Below are 15,015 nucleotides of genomic sequence, written 5' to 3' on the forward strand. Positions count from 1 at the left end.
TATTATTATAATTGTTATCATTATTATTATAATTGTTATCATTATTATTATAATTGTACTGCGGGTTATCATTATTATGCCTTCCATACTTCGAGTTGTTATAATAATTATATCTAATAAATCTATTATCCAATCTTGTCTTGTAAGGATAATTGTCACTATATCGTTCCTGGCTATTATTATTACTATTGAGCTTTTGATTATCTTGTATATAATTTTTTTTATTACTTTCTATTTTATCTTCGCCTCGATCATTTCCATCTTGACAATAAAATATATCTTTTGCTTTTTCTTTTTCCTCTATCAAATCCATAGTTCGGAGGATATTTTCGATTTCCTCTACTCCCATGTCCTCTTCTAATAATAACTTTGTTTTGATCTCTTATCTCTCCAATCCGTTGATTATCTGCATTTTTAAATTTTGAAGTTGCATTTCAATGCTAAAGCCTTTAACGAATTTAAAAATTTCAAATTAGTTTATCCCTCTCTTTGGGTACGTTTAACAAATTGGAAACTTTCCAATGGTCCTATTTTTTTTTCGTTAGCTATCAAAGAATCTAATATATCGTCATATTAAATTTTATTAATAGATTTGGGAGAGAATTTTAAAATTACTTTATTTAAGTCGTAGGTGGACGATACAGATACGAGTGCTGCCCTTTTTTTCTCGTTGTCAGATATATCGTTCAATATGAAATACGCCTCTAATTTAATATGAAATGTTGAGAAAGGATCACCCTATGGGATTCGATGGTGTCATCTTAGATACTTTTATATCGAATTTTAGTTATTTCCTCTGTTCGTCGCCAGTGTTAGATTCCTTATTTGTTGAATTTCTAAGTCGCCGAATTTCTAAGTCGAGATTTATGTAATCTTAAATAATGTTAGATTTCCTTAATACTGAATGAATTTTCTTTCTTCAATTTTATTATTTTTCATACAACTTTTTATTTTCATTTTCCAAGCAAAAAAACAAAATCTTTTTCAAAAAAATACAATTCCAAGAATTGGTCAAAATAAATTAGTCACAATTCAAAAAAATCGATAAAAGAAAATAAAAATAATAACAATCCAAAAAATCGATAAAAGAAATAAAAATAATAATATCTCCCTAAGATTTCATAACATATTTAATAATCAAAACAAATTTTTAAAGGTTCGAATACTCTTATATAGATTCGAATAAAATTTATTAACAGTTCAAATTCTATTATAATGATCAATTGCAATGTAATGATTGGACTTAGATTTAGGGTTAGGACATAGGTTTTACAAATAATTTTGAATTTACTTTTGCTATTAATGGTTAGGCAAAAGATATATTCTAGAAGAGAGGTGAAATTTTCAGAGTGTTATATATGTAAATCATTAAAAAAGATTTATCAATTATAAATTAGCATATATATCTTTGTGTTAGAAATTATCTTTATTGTGAGGCTTATTTTGATTTCTTTTAATTATAACAATATTTAAAAATTGGGATTTATGATTAAATTTGATTTTTACCTTATTACTCCTAAAGGGTGTGTTATTGTAGATTAGTAAAACATTACTTTTACGAAATTCTAAAATGCTAAGCCCATATTATTTTAAAAAATTGGATCTGTAGCACTAATTTAAATGAAGATGGTGACCTCTTACTACAGCCTGGTTTACAATATATATTTTTATACATCATCAGTTCTATTTTACGTTTAAATTTAATAAATAATGAATATAACAATTCTCACTTTATTATTTTACGTCTTCATTAATATTGATCATGTTAACGATATATATTTTTAACTATTTACCGCAAAAGAAAAGGTTTAATAACTATCATCATCACTTTTATGATTATATATTATCTGATAGTTCAATTAAACATGTTTACACTTACGCCTAAAACGAATTATTTGTTATTCGAAATTCGATTCAATTCGTTTCGATTCGTATTTTACGAATACGAATATCACAATTATTCGATTCGAAATGAATATTTAGAAAAAGTATTCGTCGAATAGTAAATTTTTATTATTCGATTCGAAATTATTCGTGTTATTCGAAATTATTCGTATTAATCGTAAATATTCGTATTAATCGAAATTATTCTTATTATTCAAAATTATTTATAAATATTCGTAAATATTCATAATTTTTCGTAAATATTTTATTTTTTCGTTAATATTCGTAAATCGTAAGTAAATAATAAATAAAATTAAATTTTCCTAGTGCATTCCATTTCATTTTACTTTATTTTTTCCCTAATCATATGTTATATTTTGTTTGATGCCCCAACAAAGTAAATTATTTTAATTAATTTTATTTATATATTTGTGAAAAAGAAATATACGATAGCGGTAGCGCGCTACTTTTAAAAGTAGTGTTTAACAACACTGATCTCGACAACCAGAAGTTGGTAGGAGTATCTCATAACCTAAGATTCAAAAATGTTAAAGAAAATGATAAAATTGAATATAAATTAGAATAAGGCTCAGCCACAGTGGCGTAGCTACGGGGGTGGTTTTCGGGTTTGGACCCCTCCCAGAGCAAAAATTTATTTTTAGATTATACGTTAAAGACTTATAAGTGGTGACTTTATATCAAATAAATATCAATAATATTTATATTTTTCTGGTTTTGATGTTTGTGGAAGGATATTATATTACTATTGAAATTATTCTGGATAGTATTATTATAAAGTCATTGAGAATAATCTACTAAATTATAAAACAAATTATTGATGCATTTAAAAATATATTTATTATATATTATCGAAGATATGGTTATGGGCAAAAGGGCCGAAGGCCCGTTAAAAGGGGTCTGGGGGCGAAGCCCCCAGTGCTTTTATATGTATGGACCCCCTCTAAGGAAAATTTCTAGCTACGCCACTGCTCAGCCATAAAGAGCGAATTCATTATAGAAATTAGAAAATAATTTAATATCCATACATTTTACTATTTGAATTTGACCATATTTGACCGGTCAAATATCGGTCAATTGACCGAATCTTATTTGACCTGTCAAATGCACAACGCTGATCTCAGATAATAATAAAATTTAAGACCTAAAATTTTAAACAATGTAAAATTTTTAGAGATAATAAATATAAAATTTCTATATTTCGATAAAGTTATGATATTTTTACTAAAGTTGCTCAAAAAAAAATCCTTTGTGAAGGGTAGAAAGCATAATAACATGCTTATACTTTTTTGGTATGTGTAAGACACTAATGTCATATTATCTTGAAAGGCAAATAAGCTTGAATAAATATCTTTCTTTTTAAAGATTAAATGATGTTGGAATCTGCTTTTTATTTTTTCTTAAGGGTTTCTACTATAGTTAATGAATGGGAATTTAACAATAACAAATGTTTAGCAAGTTCATATCTGGTAAACTAGTTATCTGTGATGACATATATATTAGTCTTAGAAATTGGTTGAATTAGTATTTCAAGCACATCAAAAGGTTTATTACTCAATTTAAAATTGCCAGTATATAATTTTATTTATAAAGATTAAAATATTCTTGAATCCATTAGGGCATGAATTATTTTGAAGGCTTATTTGGCATGTATTGCTTAAAGGGATTTTCCTTCTAAAAGATGGAAGCATTTCATCAATTGCAACATATTGTCCAACACTATAAGAGTTATTACAGTTTTCATTAAAATTATCAAACATATCTCTGTGATTCCTCAATCTCCGAATTGTGATTGCTATCTAATAAAAAGTAATCATCACTTGATTCAAAATCTATTACCTATAGAATTACTTTCATTAGAATAATTAAATTATAAATCATATGTTAAATTTAAGTCATGTATATTAATCAAAATATAGAAATAAATAAAAAAAATTCAATTTTATATATTAACCTGCCATATATAATCATAATTAGTAACAAAAAAGAATGTAATTACACATGTGGTGTGGGGAATATTTTACCCAGAGTTCGACAAATTACATATATCTCAAAAACTGTCAAATCAATAATCATGAAATTTGGAAGTTGTATTCCTTGTTACAAATATTAAACTAATGTAAAAATCAGGTCAGAATATCTACTAGGTTTTGTATTACAAAGATTATATTGTATTTACCCCACCTGTGTAGTGAAGGGTTAAAAAAATTACTAATGTTCGGAAGATTTAATTAATTTATGTTTCTTAAGTTGTTTTAAATATTTTTTCTTTCAGCTGCTAATATATCAACGATCTGTTTCCGGAAGGATGGTAAACTTAGATTTTATATAATTTTAAATATATTTATATCAATTTGAAAATCTTGATGGAGGAGGTGGTGATGGACAAAGCCAATCCTCAACTAGTTCTAGATATATCTATCCAATCAATATCTGATCAAGCTGAACCCATTAATGCAAGGCGGAAAAATTCCTTAATATGGAATCATTATCTTTATGATTCTAAAGTAGAAACTGCCAAATGTAAAATCTGCAAGGTAGAAATAATGTGTAAGAAAAAAATCACCTCTGCACTAATCATCGATGAAGTTGTGACTCAGATATATGATGATATAGAAGACAACTGAGTGAAGTATTTTAATTGGTTTATTTACTATTTTTATTTTTTACCAGAATAATTGGATGTCTTTGATAAATATACAAGAAAAATTAAAGACTTTTTTTGATTTTACTGAAGATATCTGTGGTAACACATATCCCACCTTAAATCTTGTGATCCCATTTTATTTTTCGTTAATTGAACATTTAAACTCATTTGACCACACTTTTATAAACACCCTCAATGCGATTGAGAAAATAGAAAACTATTACAAGTTAACAAATATTGAAACAATAATATCAACGATATTAGATCCAAGACTAAAATTAGAATTTTTTCAACAATTACCAACATCATATAAAATAGATACAATAAATCTATTACAAAAATTCAAGGATGTATACAACGCAAAGTGAAATACACTATAAATACAACATCAGATAACGCAATAATAGTCAAATATAGATAGAATCCTTAAACAAAATATCATCTTACCAATATGCGAGTTCAAACTTATCTTAATGAATTAAGAATTACTTCTAATAAGAGCCCCCTAGAATGGTGGAGATTGCATGGGGATCATTTTCCCGTGTTGTCGAAAATGGCAATTGATATATTGTCCATTCAAGGATCTTCAGCTTCATGTGAGCCGTTATTTTCAGGGGACAAATATGATAACGAAAAATAGAATGTCTTTGAAGGTAGAAACCATAAGAAAGACTTTATGCATAAAAAACTGGTTATTATCAAATTCAGATCTACCATAATTGTATTTTTTATGTATTATATTTTGATGTTTATAAAAGAAAATTTTAATAAAATTTAGAATATTAGATTGAAGAAATAATGTATAATTATAAGCAATTCTAAATCTAAAAATCAGGTGATTTTGGCCAACTTGTTTGGATAACGTTTATAAAATTATTGGGTTTTATTCCGCTTATTTTCTGTAAATTTTGATATGCTAATGACAATTAATTTAGTTTTTTTAGTTAGTGTCATTTCAAAACATCCACTTCTGTTTATAATTAATTTTTGCAAAATATAATCTATTTTTTATAAACTTTAGAATTTACGAATAATAAATTATTCGATATTCGATTCGTTTTTTTACACTATATATTTTTGCCCATATTCAGCAAAAATAAAACGATTATGACAACTGTCACTTTTCTATGTATGATACATCTTCGTTGAATTTATATAACTTGTTTATAATATATATTTTTTACCCATTTTCAAAAAAAGTTTAAAAATAATGATCATTAAAATTGCCATTTTTCTGTGCCAAATCTTCAACTAGATTTAATTTAACTTAAGTACTATATATAATTTTCCATTTGCAAAAAAATTTAAAAAATAACGAATATGGCATCGTCACTTATTTATGGCACATCTTGATTGAAATTTTAATTTAACATGCTTACAATTTATATATTTTAACTTTTATAATTAACCCACTTTAATTTTATTTTATAAAAATACTAATTTCTTATAACATCTTATAAGACGAACAACATAAACGATCATAATTATTTTTAAATAAAAAATCTTCAATGATCTCGATCTTTAAAGATCATTTGCTCAAAGTTTTTTTAAAATAAAAAATATTCAAGGATTTCCAATCTTTGAAGAGCATTGCTCAATTTTTTTTTTAAATATAAGATATTCAAATACCTTCTTCAAATTTTTGAGCGAGATCTTACTCAAAATGTCCTTCAAAAATTTCTTGCACAACTCTGAAACACATAATGAAAATTAGAACTATAAGAGAAATAAAAATTTTCCCTTGAATTTCTTTAGAGGTGACCTGACCACCTTAGGCAATTTTAAACCCGAAGCTGGTCCAATACTCGGTATGACTCAAGAAGTTAATTTTGTTTGTCTTCACTTTGATATTCTTTTTTAATTACCTTTTAAAAAATTTTTTTTGAATATCTTAATGTTCCTTCTAATATATTTTTTATATATATGCGTTTTATATATATATTTCAAAATAAAATATTTTAAATCTTAAAATATAATAATAGATTATAATACAAATAATGACGAATGAATAATAAAATAACTTAATTATATTAAATCTTTAAAATATTGTGGTTTTAATGACGTCGAATTGTAACTGTATAATAAAGGGTTCGCGTTTGATGGCAATGTTTTGGTAAAGGGACAGTTGTGGAACCAGTTTTGACTTAGTTGTAGCAATGAGCAAAGGGGAGCTGTAATTGAAGCTAGAAGAGTTCGACGGAGCTGTGCTATGGAGTTCCACTGGGTGCAACAGTATCGTATATAGCATAAGGACGGAGGATAAGATGGAAGTTCAAGGTACAAATTCGAATCAGTAACACATTGTCTGGATGTTATATTGGGAGCCTTGAAAAAGTTTTTAGGTGGCCCTGACAAAAACAGTTGGGTGTCTGGTCCTAAAAAAAACCTTTGCATATCAAGTAGAGAGGAATTATATCTTCTTTTTACCGCGAGTGGAGATCGCCTTCTTGGGGATATCCCGCCGACTGCTTGGCACTGATCGGCGGGGTTTACGAAAGGGCTTCTCTGTGATGGGTTTGATATCCTCAGCTCCAAGAAATCTAGCTGTGAATGATGAGTCATGGGCGAAGATAGTTGACCAATTCCAATGTATTGCAAGCATAAGAATTCTTACTCTTTCTGTGATGATATCAATCACGACCATATCTTGGCCAAGATTCATCCGCTTCACGAGCTTTTGAAGGAATTTGACTTCGGCGCGGTCTCGCTGGGAGACTTTGCAATGGGGCTGGGCAAGGTCGTCTTCAATACCTCGAAGCATTGTCTTGAGTTTATCGACTTTCTCGGATGGAGTAGGTGGGAAAGAGGATGATTTGGAAACGTTTAAGGGCATGAGGGTTGTTGGCATTGGTGCAAGGGTATTACTGGGAGCACCAATACATTCATCTTCACCTGAGGAGTCAATGAAGGCAATGGGGGCGTGTAATCTGGACAGGCTAGATCTTCCATAGGAGTGGGATTCAATAGCATCAATGCGCTTGCTTAGCAAATTTACAGTGTTCAGCAGTTTGTTAAAATCGGTAGCTGTAGGGAGTCCAGTCATCACAGTACTAACTCCTGTATTGTTACCGGTAGGTCTGGAATTGTCAAGAGTAAACAAAGCTTGCTTTGAAGCTTTTTGACTACAATTCAGGAGATCGAAGTTTAGTTTTGAATCTTCAGCCACCGGTGAATGATTAACTATAGTAAGTGGTATAAGGAAATAATGGCATGGTTAAATTTAATTAGATTATATAAAAACAAATTTAAACATTATAGAGAAAAAAATAATTTCAAAAATCAAATAATAAATTTTAAGCCATGCAAGTTGACGTGAAGTTAAGCTCGGGCATATCATTTCTAAAACAATTCTAGCCCAACCTTATTTTTTGTAAAAAAAATTAGACATGTATATAAATATTCTCAAAAAATATAGAAAATGCTCCTTTTTTATCAAATAAAGGAGATTGATTTTTTTGTTTAATTTAAAAATTAATCGAATTTGCGAGATTCTAGATCAAATAAATTGCGTGTTAAAGTCAACGCCAAATTATTAATCGAAATAAGACTCACGCATAGGCTTACCTTTAGTTAAGCTTGGATCCTCCAACATTCTTCCCCAGATAGAATCCCTCGTCTCCAAATGAGTTTCCTAAAGAAATTTTTTATAAGGCCAAAAATAAAAAAAAGTTTTCCATTATACCAGAATTTAGTACCTGTACTAAAAAAAATGGAGGGGGGGGGAGGAGTGTTCTGCTTCCTGTTCTGCATGTTTTTTAAAAAACATGTAGTCTGTTCCTCACTGGTATTTAACAAAAGTTACAAGACATTTATAAATAAATTCTAAAAAAAAGACAGGCGTTCAGATTTTGATACCCGTCCTAGATTTCTAAAACTAACTAAAAATTTTCTGGATGCATATAGAACAGGCAAATTTTATAATATTAATTCTTATTCGGCGAAAGAAATTTGTGGCTAATTTTATTCATATAGGAATTTACATTATTTTGCCCCCCCCCCCCCCCAAAAAAAAAATAAATAAAATAATATCATTTTAGACCGGCAACGCTGGCACACCCTTCCTGATTCATAACAACTTCTTCAAAATTTAAAAAAAAATAGAAATATTTTATAAAAAATTATTTACCCATTCCACTTTCAATAACGGGTTTTCCGGGGTCTCTAAAGCCGTATTTATGAGTCCTTTTCGGGCGATAAACTCCAAAATGAGACGAGAAACGCTGGCCAAATGAACTCGGATCAGGCCTCTGCAAATCACGTGGGTGTACAATTCTTGCCAATCGATCATTTTTGTTGGTTTCCGGTACCACAGCATTAAGAGTAGACTTCTTATAGCTAGATAAATACCTGGCGCCCTTATAAGAAAAAAAAATGGATGACAAAATTTCTTTAAGAAAACGTAAACGAAGAAAACCTTCGATTCTACAGATACTCAATTTGAAAAATTGATTGAAAATAAAATTATTGTTTAGCGTAAAGTATCGTTCTTGGCAAGTTTCACTGAATAATCATTCTGATAAACATTGTGGTGTGGTGTCAATACCGCCAGAAGTTGATATCGAATTCTATTCAACTGCCAATAAATTAATAGGTTATTTAGAAAATATTTTTTTCGTTTATTTATTAGTAATGTAAATGTTACTTCAAAAAAGAAACCCTTTACCGTTGGGTACCTCAAGATTTGGAACTAAAAAATATACATTACTTTCATTGTAAACGAATTCAGCCCGGATTAGTCATATCATTTTTAGCCCGTTCCAGGCTGCGTTTTTTAAACAGATGTTTCAAATTTTTTTTTCTCTTGGATTGGGCTGCACTTAAAAATAGAAGGGCTCTAGGCGATATTGATACACCTCTGGGGATACATGTAATAGAATTAGGGTTGAATAACAATCAATTTGATTTTAAATCACGATATAAATCCCTTTATAAATAAATCAGATTATGATGTATATTTTTCAATCTAAATATGTAGCTTCTTTAATTGAAATATTCAATCGATTTTTTAAATTTTTTTTTAAAATATGATAAATTTTGCCAACCCTAAATAGATTTAAAAAATAAGAAAAAGGTTAATTGTAAAATCTGTTCATATAAGTGATGAAATCAAAAGATTTGATGATTTTTATGAAAAAGTAATAAAATATAATACATACTTAGCAAATTGGGGAAATTCCTTGACTTCATCATTTTCTAGAATGTTAGGCCTAGCACAAAGAGCCCTATTCGGATTGCAGTATAGTTTATTAACATAGAAATTCTCAAATTCTTCAGACTCTAAACATAAATAATAATTATTTTTTTTAAAATAGCTGAGTTTTTAAATTTTTAGAAAAAGAAGCTCAAAATACGAATTCCTGATTTCGTTAAAAATTCTTAGCTTACCATACATGGGTTCAATGGGTCCATTCGTTCCGGCAAGGATGGACATGTTACCAGAAAAAAATTAACGGTTACAGTTATATAAGGAAAAAAAATATAACGATTAAGTTATCACGTTAAACACACCCCCTCCCCACCCGACAAATATACGTTTACATTGCCACTTTTTAGAACATGTATAAGTTTTAAAAACTCTTCGTTGCATAATTTTTTTAAAAAAAGAGTAAATGAAAATCAAAAATATGCATTAAAGAATTTTATAGGGTCATTTCTCTGTAACTCTGCGCGAATTCGTGGCGAAGTATAGAAAAAAATGATATAAATATAATAACTAATTTTTGTATACTATGCCATTCGCGCTAACCGTGAATGCAGGGTAAAGCCTAAAATAGAAAAATTTAGTATAATAAATTATAAATGGAAACTACTAAATTAATATTATATTAGACTAATTTATTTTTATATATAAGTTTTAATATTTTTTTTAATACATATATATATATCACATAAAATTATGCGCTTATTTTAGATATAATAAATCAAAGATAAATCATTTTAAACATTTTGTTAAATATTGTTAAAAGACCACCCCATTTTTAAAAAGAATGGCTAACACAATATTTTTGCCAAAAAATATTTTGCAACCTGGAAATGTGGCTCATAGATGGCTGAAAGGCTTGAACATCTATTAACTAGACTGTGTCTTTCCACAAAAAACAGATCCGATATTAATAATGAATTTATTTACCATCTATCTTTCAACAGTCATAAAAATATCAATTGTCTATTTTTTTAAAAAACCAACCACCAATTATATTTTTTATTCTCCAAAAATTAATCTCATTGATTTTTATGGGTAATGTAGTTTTGCCAAACAGCTCTCCCCTTGGCCATTTAAAAAGGGCGAAATCAAGATTTTAGCCAAAATATTATTGCATCCGCTTGAAAATCGCGAATAGAAGTGAAAACTTTTCTAACATATGTAGATAAAATAAATAAGCTTGAGTAATTTACCTTTGGCCAAAATCTTGAGTTAACCGTTCTTAAAAATTGGTTAAATCGAGCCGTTTAACAATATAGCTGAATGTGACACGTTAGATATTTTAAAATTCTTTTCTTGTTGTGCAGATAACATAACAAAAAAATAGTGTAAAATTTTTTAACATTTGAATTTTAAAACATTACAACAAATAAATTGTATTTTAAGTTCCTCTCATTAATTTAATTATGAAATATCATTTATAAAATAAATTATACAAATTCATAATAACCAAGAATAATAAAAAAAAATATCGGATCGGTTTTTTATAAATATCAGCCCGATCCTATATTTAATATCGGCATAACCCTACCCTACTCTTAACGAAATCTCGAGACTTGTGAAATATTATTTTGGCAAGATTCTTAATTCTAAAAATGGCTTAATTGAACTGCTTAACTACACAAGGACTAATTTTCCAAAAAAAAAAACATTTTCATCCCTTGTTTGATCAATTGATTAAATTTGCAAAAGAAGGGTTCTATGAGTAGTGTTCTTAATGGCTCGATTTGAGCCTAATTTTAAAACCGGTTAACCTAATCAATATTTTATTCAGAAAAATATTGCATAAGCCTCAAGATTCCGCTAATAATGTCCAAATCCTTGTGACATCTATGAGCAAAATATTCAGGGCTGCGTAATATTTTTCTGGATAAAATATTGAGTTAAAATTTAATCAAAAATCTTTATAGATCATAAATTTTTTGTATTTTTTTTTTCAAACTCTGATTGTAAACAAGATTAAAACTTAATAAATTTATCTTTTTTAAAAAAAAAAAATAAACTTTGGTTTGATATGGTATTTTTATTAAGAGGACTCGATTCAACTCCACCAGGAAAATATGGCATTAGGTAAGGGACTGACGGGCATGCTTTGAGCAATGGATATGCATTCAATGTAGACCACCAATCGCTTTTTATGGCTTCACTGACACTCTTTATTGCGAAATATAATATAATTTTAATATATAAAATATGGTAAGAAAAATTATGATTTTTTTAAGATTTAAATCAAACTTTTATAGTAAACTAAAATTATTTTTATAATAGATATACCTTAGATTGATTAAACATTTGTTTTTATTACATTACATCTATTTTCCGATGAAGAATTAATTATTTCATAATATATATACTTTTCATTACTATCTAAGTCCATTTTTACCAATTTTAATTTGCAATTTGAAACATACGCGAAAATAGATTGGGAGGATATAAATGTGTTTTATTGGATAGATCATTCAATTCAAATATAATAACAATATCGAGCTTCACATTTTTTTTGTGCTACATGTTTCTTTTTTACATTCATTTTTATATGATATAAAGCCAATCATGAAATGTTAACAATTTTAGTTCGTCACTAGTAGTGTTAACAAAATTATATAACAAACTATTAAGTTAATGGATAGATATAATAATGTGATGAAAGAAATTAAAATCAGTCCGTAAAGTTAAATTAAGATTTTTCTTATATATTATTATATTTTTTTATTATTATTTATTTTTTTAAAATGCGACATATCAACACAATTAAAAAATTAATTTATCCAAATTTCAGATATTTTGTAATCAAGACTGTTCATATAAAAAATTTCAGAGTGGGGCCAAAGAAATTAATTAGGAAAAATCTCATTTTTAAAAAATCCTCTAGATGGCATATGTAATTTTAACAATATAAGTCAATCTAAGAAATTTTTTTAATTCAATAATAAAATATTTATTAAAAAAATTTCAATCAAATAATATTTTTATATAAAAAAATGTAGAATAAAATTTTAGATATAGATATATCATAAATAGTATGCAGATAAGATACTTTTATAAAAGTGTATTTGGATACAGATACCACATTTAACAACTCTGATAGTAACAGTTTTCAAAATATAAAACAATTATTTAAAAATACACTACTTCTAGCACACCATTAGAAGGCACATCTAATGTCATCAAAAATGCTATATTGATAAAGGGGATGTCTCTAGGATTAAAAACTTTGAAAATGAATATTATTATTAAAATAAATAAATAAATTTGGTATTTTTTGATTTTTAATATATATGTATATTTCAAATAAATTAATAGCAAAGCTTCTAATACTGAAATAGTATCAATGCATTGGTATAGAATAGATATGAGAAATGTGTGTTTATATTTAAAATCTTTATTGTTTTAGGTCATTCATTTTTCTTTGATATTCAATTAAGCAAAGGACAATATTAATATTTTTTAGTCCATGAGATAAATCTATATTTTATTGATCCTAGAACTCTCATTTGTGTCAGTATTCAGTTCACAAACCTATTTAGAAAATATTGGGTTTGATAAGTTTCATAAGTATAGTAAACAAATCTGAGTATATAATAATACTTTCAAATGGTTTAAAAAATATTATATTTTAACTCATACTGTAATTTTTTAAATTTTTATAATGAATTTAAAAAATAGATATTTTAAATATTAAAAAAATATATATGTATAAAATAATTATAAATTATAGAAATACTAGTATAAAATGAAGAATTATGAAATGGTTAATTATCTTATTTAATTTTATATATAACAAACTTTCATTCTAAATTCATTCATTTCCCCCTTCTAAATTCTAACCATCTGAATATATAAAATGAATTATAATTCATATCATACCTTATCTTCAGGGGTGGCACAATGATCTACAAATTCCTCATTGCCAGCAGGTATCTGAGATCCACATTTGTAATATTTTATGAAGTCATTAGAAACTTTATAATCACTTGATATTTGCCTCCATTTAAGACAATTATTTAATTTACATTGAATCCAATAAGGGAGCTTCTGATCTGCCATAAAAGTTTTAATGGTTTGTTGGGCTGGTGTATTAGAAACCCACTTTTCTTTCCATGCATTGTAAATAGAGTTCCCTGATTTTGTACTACATCATATTAAGCATAAAATAAAATTTAATTTAAAAAAAAGAAGCTATTTTTTATATTGCATCAATATATATGCAGCCAAATAAATAGTTATCAAATAATCTAAGTATATTAAAACTTAATAAACTAAATGTCAAATAAATTTCTTAATATATAAATAGTTTTATATAAAAAAAATCCATACTTTCGATAAAAATGTTCAAAACATTTATTGCAAAAATGTTCACTAGATGATATATGATACCATCTAGAAGTAGTTATAGTAAAGGCAGCACATCTAAATACAATACAATTATGATAAATAATGTGTGAATTAGATTAAACTTTTCAGAGGCTCTAATTAAGCATATTGGAACTTGAACTTGGCAGCCTACTTTTTCACATTTTTTTTGGAATATTTTCGGATCTCTGTCAATATATTTTACATTTGATAATCGTTTTCGTTTAGCTGGCTTTATAACGTCCTTTTTATTGCAATTAGATGGATCATGTGTGCTTTTTTCCATCGTTTAAAATTTGAAAAATTTTAACCGAGCTTGAGAATGTTTAAGCCAATCATATATACGTGATACGTGATAAAAGCATTTTCGCCCTCTGGTTGTGGATACAACAGAGCTACGCTAGGTTTTCCTCAAAAATCCATCAAACTGGATAGTTAATTAATGGGAGAAAAATTAGGAGCCCTTCACACATTTGTGGGCAAGCCGTACGTAGTTGTACACGCAACAGTCCGAGAACTGTTGCTTAAACGTCTATAGGCTAATAAACAAAAAACAAAAGCCTATACCCAAGAACTGCAAAAATAATTTAATTACTTTAAGGGTGGGTGGTGGCTAATTTTAAGTTTAACATCTTTAATGTAAGCCTTAATAATTACTATCAATAATTGAGAATGTGTTCATATCAATTGAAATTAGAATTTACTCATGAAAATAAGAAAAAGCTAATGGGTTTACCGCAAATTGTTTAAATAGGTAAAAATTCCAGTGAATAGACAAAAACTAGTCAGTAATAGGTTTATGACTGTCCAGCAACGAACACCCAACAACAAAGGTTGTTTTTTTTCCCCCAGAGAAACAAAATACTCTACGAAGTGATAGATAGATTATATAGCGAAAAAGTTTGATATT

The 15,015-nt window shown here is 27.4% G+C and overlaps 1 protein-coding gene across 1 annotated transcript in view; it reads right to left on the reverse strand.

The window, feature by feature from the left end:
- LOC135930291 (uncharacterized) overlaps positions 1-14,391 on the reverse strand; it is a 41,901-nt gene extending 27,510 nt beyond the window's left edge. Inside the window, exons 1-11 of the mRNA XM_065467072.1 lie at positions 14,210-14,391; positions 14,070-14,162; positions 13,620-13,884; positions 11,756-11,906; positions 9,706-9,826; positions 8,676-8,904; positions 8,114-8,180; positions 6,968-7,729; positions 6,625-6,924; positions 6,179-6,240; positions 616-738 (exon numbers count right to left, since the gene is read on the reverse strand). Of these exons, the coding sequence (XP_065323144.1) occupies positions 616-738; positions 6,179-6,240; positions 6,625-6,924; positions 6,968-7,729; positions 8,114-8,180; positions 8,676-8,904; positions 9,706-9,826; positions 11,756-11,906; positions 13,620-13,884; positions 14,070-14,162; positions 14,210-14,391 (2,355 nt within the window). The remainder of the gene's footprint in view (positions 1-615; positions 739-6,178; positions 6,241-6,624; positions 6,925-6,967; positions 7,730-8,113; positions 8,181-8,675; positions 8,905-9,705; positions 9,827-11,755; positions 11,907-13,619; positions 13,885-14,069; positions 14,163-14,209) is intronic.
- Positions 14,392-15,015: the final 624 nt, after the last annotated feature.

The sequence above is a fragment of the Gordionus sp. m RMFG-2023 genome, chromosome 5 (assembly GCF_954871325.1).
Source record: "Gordionus sp. m RMFG-2023 chromosome 5, tfGorSpeb1-WG-v2, whole genome shotgun sequence".
NCBI classification, from domain to species: Eukaryota; Metazoa; Nematomorpha; class Gordioida; order Chordodea; family Parachordodidae; genus Gordionus; species Gordionus sp. m RMFG-2023.